Source organism: Triturus cristatus, unplaced genomic scaffold (genome assembly GCF_964204655.1).
Source record: "Triturus cristatus unplaced genomic scaffold, aTriCri1.1 SCAFFOLD_342, whole genome shotgun sequence".
Taxonomy (NCBI): Eukaryota; Metazoa; Chordata; class Amphibia; order Caudata; family Salamandridae; genus Triturus; species Triturus cristatus.
In genome coordinates this window covers 355189-365814 of record NW_028187652.1, presented here as the reverse complement: position 1 = coordinate 365814, position 10626 = coordinate 355189, and the positions used below count along the sequence as shown (strand labels likewise).

At 44.9% G+C, this 10626-nt stretch overlaps 1 protein-coding gene across 1 annotated transcript; it reads right to left on the bottom strand.

Moving 5' to 3' along the window:
• Positions 1-5583: 5583 nt before the first annotated feature.
• LOC146771004 (uncharacterized) lies at positions 5584-10177 on the bottom strand (the record flags this gene model as incomplete). Its single annotated transcript, XM_085640378.1, has 2 exons — positions 7642-10177; positions 5584-6570 (listed from the first exon to the last, which is right to left on the bottom strand). Coding segments are annotated over exons 1-2 (2758 nt in total), but the record flags the coding sequence as incomplete, so codon positions are not given.
• Between the last annotated feature and the right edge of the window lie 449 nt (positions 10178-10626).

The following is a 10626-nucleotide window of genomic DNA, read 5'->3' as shown; positions in this document are numbered from 1 at the left end:
ACTGACTGACTGACAGACTCACTCACTGACTGACTGACAGACTCACTGACTGACTGACTGACAGACTCACTCACTGACTGACTGATAGACTCACTGACACTCACTGACTGATTGACAGACTCACTGACTGACTGACAGACTCGCTCACTGACTGACTGACTGACTGACTGACTCACTGACTGACTGACTCACTGACTGACTCACTGACTGACTGACTGACTGACAGACTCACTCACTGACTGACTGACAGACTCACTGACTGACTGACTGACTCACTCACTGACTGACTGACAGACTCACTGACACTCACTGACTGATTGACAGACTCACTGACTGACTGACAGACTCACTGACTGACTGACTGACTGACTGACTGACTCACTCACTCACTGACTGACTCACTGACTGACTCACTGACTGACTCACTGACTGACTCACTGACAGACTCACTGACTGACTCACTGACTCACTCACTGACTCACTCACTGACTCACTCACTGACTCACTCACTGACTCACTCACTGACTGTAATGGCTGGATTTTCTGTTTAGATGGGATCAGCCCCCAGGGGCCCCTGTGACCCAGCCAAAACGTACTCACCTTCCCTTCTTAGATCGTATTTACAATGGGTAGATATAAAGATGAATATACAGGTCGCACCTAAGAATGGGGAATGACAATATACATATATGGATTTTCTACAATATCTTATTCACATCAGTTGGCCTCGCGGTCGCCCTGACCCAGACCGTTCTACCCTAGGGCAGATCTGACACGCAATCCGGCGTGTCTACACACGGGCCTGCAGAACCCAATGCTCCCTTTTCCAAATCGTTCGCGATCCTGCGAAACTTACACGGCGGTATCCCTCCCGCCGCTCTCATTTACACACGGGCTGCAATCCGGCAGCCCTACACGCTGGTAATCCTCCCCAGCACTCTCATTAACGCCGCATATCAACGACGACCACATTCCTATGAAACATTATTAGGATGATATCTTAGCAATCTACTTAGGATAAAACTAAAATAATAACTTTGGATATGGATTCAGATTATATAGTGTACTCCGTGCTTACGACATCAAAGGTCCACTCACTCCCTCTTTATTTGATAACTATTCGTCTGATCGGGATTTCTCATCCGTTCGTCTAAACAGTGCTCAACTAGGAGCATCATTTACCAAGATTGGACACAAGAACCAGGTACACGATAATTCTATATGAATTAGGGCATTTATTAACCATAAACATAAATCACATTACTATGCAGCATTACATTTGCACAAGAAATAAAAGAGAAAGATTAGGGTGCACGCACTATAAGAATCGGTCGGACTTCACCTGGTTAATGGGAAATCGGGACTCGGCAGTCATCTAGGCTCCTGTCTCGTCTCTGGGTCCTGGCTCGCCTTGCAGTCACCCTCAGCCGTCACAAGTACACGTCTGCACTGATAGGCTCAAACTCGTCTGCTCTCCCTCAGGACCTCGGAACCTTGCTGTTAATTAGCTACCGTCTCTCTCTCTCTCTGGGTTAGTGCGCTCCACGCCACTTCTCGTTCAGTCTATCTTCAGAGAGTTTCGGTCTTAAATCTTTCTCCGACTTCAAAGATGGCGACTTGTCCACCATGAAAATGAATAATGGCAGAGATGCTAACGGCTAGATGCCGCCTACGGACTGACTGACTGAAAGACTAACACCTTTGCTAATATCAAAAGCCCGTTCCTTCATGGAAATTCACGGCCAGTAACCTGCCGCCCACCAAATTCTTGTACCTCCCCGTACCAAGGACACTTTCCCAGCTGGCCAGCCTGAAGTTGTGTCTTCGGAGTGGAGAAAAATACATTCCTTCGATAAGGGTCAGCCTGAACCGGTTCTCTCCAAGCGAACAACAGCTTAAAACTAAAACATCACTTTTAACCTAGAAAGCCTTCTCGAGCTACCAGGCAGAAAGCAAAATGGAGTCTGTCTCGCTTAAGGCCTACGGAGCCCATAATATGCATAGCTCCATGAGAAACAGATCGGCATGTTAGCAAATGAGTAAATCATGACTAATACTTATATATCTAACCCCTCACTTAAATTCATAAGCCTTACTCTAAGAGAAATGGCACGAAAATGCCCTTATATCTGTAAGACAAGGTCCCTGTTTATCGGCCTAATCCCTATGCTATGGGGGTGATAGGCTGGAGTCACTCTCCATCATTCTCCTTCTCCAGAGAGCTGGCAAAAAGACAGCCATAACATTACACCCCTTGACTCCAGTCTATTAACCAATAACTAAATGGAGCTAACGTCAGTAGATGAATAATATGAAACAAAACTAACTGATCTACGACTCTTCGTAAGTTTAAAAAATTGTAGCAGGGAAGGGACACACTGAATAAAGCAGCAAATCGCTATAAGGATGCAGACAATAATAATAACCCCTCCCAAAATTTGTCGTAAAAAATGCATGTCAGGGAGCCAGTTAAAAAGCCAGTCAAAGAAACCCTGATCTATGTGTTCTCTAATTTCTGCAGTCAAGTCGTGGAGTTTATTAATATGGGACTGGATATCTTTAGAATGGTCAGACAAATTAAAACAGCATAGACCTTCAAATTCAGAGCATTCATGCCCGTATTTTAACTAGGGGTGGGCGGAATTTGCGTAATCGCGTTACGCAAATCTCCGCGAAACGGTAAAAAATCTCCGCGAACACGCAGAAATTCCGCGAACACGCGGAATTGCTTGTTCGCGATACTTTTTTCCTGTTCGCGATCGCTGTTTGCGTGCTCGGGGTAAAATATCTCGCGAACATGCATATTGAGAACGCGAACAAGCAAAAAATTTCGCGAAGTCGTGGAACGCAGATTTTTGGGCAATTTCGCGTTCTCCGCGGAACGCGAAATTACCCAAATTCCGCAAATTCCGTGAACGGAACGGAATTTACCGCCCAGGCCTAATTTTAACAGCAAATAATCGATGGCCGCACGATTTTGCAAAATAGCTCTACGTTCACCTTGGGAATCTAACAATAAATCTGACAAAACAGTAGAAGTTTGGTTGATCGACTTGACCATCCAGCAGGCCATCTTGCCTATTGTTTTAGCATTATAAACGGCTAATGCAGGAACACCAATAATAGAAAAAGACAAACCAAGATATTCTGATCTGGAAAAAAGATGAACAGAGGAATCACAGTCGTCATGTAAGGACATTGAGTCACGAACAATACGGGAATGTGAAGGAGGATGTGAAGAAAACATTAGCAAACTTAATCTAGTGATGGCACACGGGCCACCAGAAATATTCGCAGGAATATAGGGCCAAGATGAATTCCCGCATGAAAAGAGCCATCCAGCTGGTAACAACATTGAACGATAATGGCTAGTGGCTACAACTAAACTGTTGCAAGTCATATTGTTCTTCACTGAAAAACATGAATTAGGAAGTCTTTTTGTACAAAGCAAACGTTGATGAAATGAAAAAGTAGTAGCGGCTTGGAGTTTCAACCGCAGACATTCAGAGATGGCCTTAGGATTGCAGGTCATCATAAAGCAAAGGTCACCAGGGGTAATATTAAAAGTAGTAATTCTGGAATTAATAAGGACATCCTGGTCTGGAAGAAGAGTACATGAGGGACAAAATTCATGGGCCAAGAAGTCGCCCAAAATGACATTAGGTCGGGCATAGGACACATTAAATACATGATGAAGGGTTTCAGTAGATGCAGGGACAGCAACCAAACAGGTCGATAAGATGTCAGTAACCGATTTCATGGGGGTAAGGCAAAAATGCGGAGAGTTCGTCACTCGCTTCGCGAGTGTGATCCAAAAATTGGAGGACTTCTGCCACGCGGATCGCGTGGCTCTTGTTATCCCATCACTCGGCGTCGGTAGATGCTCTCCTCTCCCGGCGTAGCAAGCCAAAAGGAGTCCAACGACGACACATCCTGCAGCAGCAGTCCAAAGAATGATCTAAAAGAATACAAACACAGGCCTCAATCATTCTCGTAAATAACATTTGTCAGCTGGGACAGCTTCCCAGCCATCTTTCCCTGGCTTCATCACCAGAACGGTGTTGTCATGACCGGTCGCAATAATATCAGCCTGTTCAGGAGGATTTTTAGGCGATTGCACCCATATTTTAGCTCCAGGAAGATCAGACGATCCGAAGCCTTTTTGTCCACGCACAGTTAGCAACGTTGGGGCAGAGCCTTTTTTGATCTCACCACTGAAGACAGGCATAATCAATAGTTGAGCAACACGGTCAGACTTTTTGATAAACAAATCCATCTCACTGCTATTAAGCAAGAGAACCTTAATCTCTCCCTGATAATCACTGTCGATCACACCACCAAGGACTTGAACACCTTTCAGGGCCAGGCCAGATCTAGGGGCAATTAATCCAAAACTACCGGCAGGTATAGAGACACCTATGCCAGTTTCAACAATTATTCGATCTTTTCCTGGGAAGTGTACATCATTTAAAGCATGCAGGTCGAGGCCTGCGGAACCTGAGGTTGCTCTACATGGAGCCAAAGCACCGGGGGTAATTTCCCAATATGTGACAGTGGTAGCAACAGAATTAGGTTTCGCATCAACATGTGGAGGAAACAAACGCATCAAAGGAGATTCAGCATGCAACAAAGGACGGTTATTCAGAATTAATAAAGCTTGAAGTAGGACATCTCTCCACTGGCTGTAACGGTCATCAGTCAACTTGCGCAACTGTTCTTTCAACAAGCCATTCATTCTCTCAATCAGTCCTGAAGCTTGTGGATAGTATGGAATGTGAAATACCCAGTCGATATTGTTTTCCATACAGAATTCCTGCACCAATCTTCCACGAAAGTGGGATGCATTGTCTGATTGAATTTGGAATGGGACACCATAATATAGAATAATCAGCTCCAGGGTTTTAATCGTATTCACTTGGGTAGCATTCTTGCAAGGAAAAGCGACCAAAAGGCCACTATAAGTATCAACTACTGTACAAATGTATTGACAATTTCTGCTCATGGGGAGCGGACCAATATAATCAATCTGCCAAATTTGGGCGGGCAATTTACCTCGATATAAGTGACCTCGAACAATTTGAGGCACCTCCTTCTTTCTAGAGTGTTGGCAAATGGGACAATGTAGAATGGCATCTTTAATTAAAGAAAAGGGAATATGAATTCCTCTATCAACAGCCCACCTGTTAGTGGCTTTCTCTCCAAAATGTCCTGCCTTCTGATGGGCCCATTTCGCCAATCCCGCCAAATCAGAATCTTGCATGTCAACCACTGCCTCAGAAATTTTAGACTGTCCATCTGCAATGTTATGGAAAAATTTGTCAAGGGAATCGATTGGAGTATGAGCATCCACGTGAAAGATTGTTACAGTACTGTGCGGAAGCAGTTCCCAAATTTCTTGCCACAATTCTTTACCCCATAATTCCTTGGAGTGCAATTCCCAATTGTGCGAGTGCCATGTAGGCAACCACACCGCTAGTCCATTTGCAGTGGACCAAGAATCAGTGAAAATATGACATGTACCTGGTAACTCCTGTTTCAAAACTTGGTAAACCGCATAGAGTTCAGCATATTGACTACTCTTACCGCCTCCAGTTGTGCTCAATAATTTCTGTGTAATCGGATTGTAGGACACTGCTTTCCAATGTCTCTTGTCACCAATGAATTTCGCAGAACCATCCGTAAACCACACATGTTTTCTATCCTCCACGGACAGATCATCAAATGATTTACCCCACTTCAAGGGAGACTCCTGCACTACGGGAACCGAACACTCACTTTCAGCCTCATTGGAGGGCGCCTGCGCCACTCGCTCATGTAAAACCGCCACACCTTTCGGACCCACACGTGCCCTGTCCTGAATGTACCATTTCCATTTAATCACACTAGCCTCCTGAGCATGTCCAATTCGATGGGACTTCGGTGAACTCAAAACCCATTGCATGATGGGAATTTCAGGCCTCAAAATCACAGCATGGCCTAAAGTCAATTGCTCGGTATCCACCAGAGCCCAGTAACAAGCAAGCAACTGTTTTTCAAAAGGTGAGTAACGCTCACCAGCCTCTGGCAATTTTTTGGTCCAAAAACCTAATGGCACTTTTTGTCTGCCCTGCTTTTGCCATAAACTCCAATTGGCATACAGACCTTCCACGGACACATTCAAATCAACATCACCGTCACTCACAGGCCACAAATCCAAAGCATACTGAATAGCTTCTTTAGCCAAATTAAAAGCAGTCTGTTGAGGTTCACCCCACTCAAACGCATTCTTTTTACGAGTGACTCGGTACAGTGGAGCCAAGATTTGACTCAAATGGGGAATATGTTGGCGCCAGAATCCAAACAACCCAATGAAGGACTGCGCCTCTTTCCTATTTCTGGGAACAGCAAAATCAAGGATTTTACGTTTAACTTGTGGGATCACCTCTCTGTGACCCTCATGCCAATTGATTCCTAAAAATTTTACAGCTTGAGATGGAGTTTGTAATTTGTCAGGATTTATTTCCCAACCCTTTGTTCGCAAACAGTCAATAATCTGATCCAAATGAGACTGTACCTGGTCTTGCGTATCACCTTGAATCAAAATGTCGTCAATATAATGACAAATTTGAACTTGTGTATTCGTGGGCACTTCAGACAAATGTTCCGCCACCAGCCGGTGACAGATCGTAGGACTATGTACATAGCCTTGAGGAAGACTCCGGAACGTCATTTGACGTCCATTCCATGTAAAACTGAATTGTTCCTGGCATTCGGGGGCAATTGGAATCGAAAAGAATGCATTAGCAATATCGATAGAAGCATACCATGTACCTGGATGCTTTTGAATTCTCTCAATCAATGTAACAATGTCAGGCACTGCCACAGTCAATTTAGGAGTATGTTTGTTCAATTCTCGATAATCAACAGTCATGCGCCAAGAGTTGTCACTTTTGCGCACGGGCCAAACAGGATTATTCCAAGCAGATGTGACCGGAGTAATGACTCCTGCGTCAACCAAATCCTGAATCGTAGCTGTAATTTCTTCATGACCACCTGGGATGCGATATTGTTTTTGAGAAATCACTTTCGTCGCTAAAGGGATCTTAATAGGTGGCATGCGTAAACGGCCAACCCGTACGGGTCTGGTCGAAATGTACTGTCTAGTACCAAACTGATAGTAACCATCATCCAAATGCAAAGTCATACCTTTCAAAATGTCAATTCCAATAATATATTCCAAAAGTGGCACAACCAACACAGAGTATTCTCTACGAGGAATCCTACCAATTGTAATCTCAAGTGCAGTTTGAACTGCGGGTGTTTCTTTGCCACCCAGGCCGGTAATTGTGAAAGACTGTCCATGAAATTTCCTTGACTTACCATGAATTAAAGTGGCCTCCGCCCCAGTATCAACTAACGCTCGGGCCCTTTGGATATTACGATGTTTCCAAAAAATCTCAATATCTACATATGGTCTGTAATCTCTGTGGGCCCACCTGCGTACCGGAGCTTGACCTATTTCCTAGTCATTTTTCCTGCGTTCCGTCAACCAAGACAGATCAGGGTAGATGTTTTCAGTTTTCTTCGGTATCAGGATTTGTTGTTCATATCCGTCTCCAGTACGAAACGGATTAGTATCATGTTCAAAAAGTTGTAAATTACGGTCAGAGAGTCTATTACGATCCTCCCTCCTTCGTATATCAGGGGAATAACGCCTTGCATTTCTATGTCTGCTAGAACCACGATCATCCCTTCCCCTTCCACGATCATCCTCTCTCCCCCTCCCATCACTACGACGGGGGGAACCACCACGTTCTTGGCGCCGGTCATCACGGCGATCAGAATCCACACGTCGTCTCTCATCACCACTGTCATCCGAACCACGATCATAATCATTCTTTCGCACACGACGGGCACCTTCCTTCCGATCCAAACCACGCTTACGAAACATATCCCATAGGATATTATTAGGTTCACCATCGATCTCTTCCCTTTTGACACCATCAGCAATGAGAGCAAGAAACATGTCACGTCTAGAGAACTTATAGTCCCCTCCAGTACGACCCTCAGGTCGGGATTGTCTTTCAGGTTTAAACCATTCACCCAGCTCACCAAGCTGACGAACAGACTCAAGCACAGCAGACAAAGGATTGCCAGTTTGATTAATCAACAATGTCATCATGACCTGCTTGTAAGCAACAGGAGAAGTACGTATAATGCGGTTACGCACGGAAGATGTTAACAAACCATCCAATAACCTGTCAGCAGTACTAAGGAAGATACAAGTTTTCATGACTTCTTCCTTTAAACGTTGCGACGCATCGCGCAGAGTGTACCACGGCTTGTCGTCAGAGGGCCAATCAGACTCTGTTGGATATTTATGATTACAGCCATCAGACGCAAGCTGGAGCAAAGAAGTTTGGACATTACCATTAAAATTCCGAAAATGGTCCTGAATAGTAGAATCAGAACTCAAAGAGCAAAATCGTAAGCAATCAACAGCATCGAGCAGAATACCGGAAGCGCCAAGCTCATAAAGACGCACCATCCAGGTAAGCAAGGCCTCACCAGGCCGTTGTTTAAATCGTTGCAGGATGTCACTAATCTCCTGCTGAGTAAAATCTTCAATACAGTCAAGAGGGATACCACCCGGATTACCAGGGGCTTGTTGTAATTTCCGTCGAAAGATCGGATGAGCAGAAACTGCGGGAAGAGCTTCCGAGGAAGCCCGCATCTTAGATTTAACAGAACAATCAGGGCAAGCTACGTCATCCGCACGGGAAGAACGAGCACGGTCAGAATCGGGAGTCAAATCAATGCATGAAGCAGATTTACAATCACGTCCGGAGCGAGAAGACTCGCGCTTGTCACCCTCCTCTGCCGAGGAGTCAGAAGTATGAGAATCCCAGATATTACCGTCCCACTCATCGGGGTTCCAATCCATTCCAGCTTTCGCTACAAGCATACGCACTTTGCGGGACGACACGCGCCCACGACGATGTTTGTATTTATATCGTGCAATACGGACCGCAGCTCTTTCGGCAATGGTCTGATATGTTTCAAGTTTGTCGGCAAGCAGTTTATTTTGACAACGTAAAAGAGTATGCGCATTTTGCAACTCAACACACCGTCCTTCCGTATCTTTAAATTGTTTCTGTAGTTGAACAAACTTCTCATGCAAAATTCTGTATGCATTAAGAATAATCCATCCTCTGCGTCCTAAAATAGGAAGCTCATCGCCTTTCACTATTGGCGCTTTCTGTAGGCATGAAATCACATCGGCAGGCTCCGCCTGCTCCAAGCATGAAGACCAATTTTCACTCAAACCAGTAGAATCAGCCCACTCACGGGCTAAAGCCTCATAAGGCGTAGACTCCCAGCCGGGAATCTGAATCGGTAATTTGAAAACCGACGGAGATTTTTTCGGAAACATATTAACACGCAAAAAATTATATACACAATTATAAACAAAATTTTATACGTACAAGCCGAGCGCAAACCAACGAGATCAAAACAAAACAATGCACACAGGCTTCGTAAACAGTTCGTGACGCCAGATGTAATGGCTGGATTTTCTGTTTAGATGGGATCAGCCCCCAGGGGCCCCTGTGACCCAGCCAAAACGTACTCACCTTCCCTTCTTAGATCGTATTTACAATGGGTAGATATAAAGATGAATATACAGGTCGCACCTAAGAATGGGGAATGACAATATACATATATGGATTTTCTACAATATCTTATTCACATCAGTTGGCCTCGCGGTCGCCCTGACCCAGACCGTTCTACCCTAGGGCAGATCTGACACGCAATCCGGCGTGTCTACACACGGGCCTGCAGAACCCAATGCTCCCTTTTCCAAATCGTTCGCGATCCTGCGAAACTTACACGGCGGTATCCCTCCCGCCGCTCTCATTTACACACGGGCTGCAATCCGGCAGCCCTACACGCTGGTAATCCTCCCCAGCACTCTCATTAACGCCGCATATCAACGACGACCACATTCCTATGAAACATTATTAGGATGATATCTTAGCAATCTACTTAGGATAAAACTAAAATAATAACTTTGGATATGGATTCAGATTATATAGTGTACTCCGTGCTTACGACATCAAAGGTCCACTCACTCCCTCTTTATTTGATAACTATTCGTCTGATCGGGATTTCTCATCCGTTCGTCTAAACAGTGCTCAACTAGGAGCATCATTTACCAAGATTGGACACAAGAACCAGGTACACGATAATTCTATATGAATTAGGGCATTTATTAACCATAAACATAAATCACATTACTATGCAGCATTACATTTGCACAAGAAATAAAAGAGAAAGATTAGGGTGCACGCACTATAAGAATCGGTCGGACTTCACCTGGTTAATGGGAAATCGGGACTCGGCAGTCATCTAGGCTCCTGTCTCGTCTCTGGGTCCTGGCTCGCCTTGCAGTCACCCTCAGCCGTCACAAGTACACGTCTGCACTGATAGGCTCAAACTCGTCTGCTCTCCCTCAGGACCTCGGAACCTTGCTGTTAATTAGCTACCGTCTCTCTCTCTCTCTGGGTTAGTGCGCTCCGCGCCACTTCTCGTTCAGTCTATCTTCAGAGAGTTTCGGTCTTAAATCTTTCTCCGACTTCAAAGATGGCG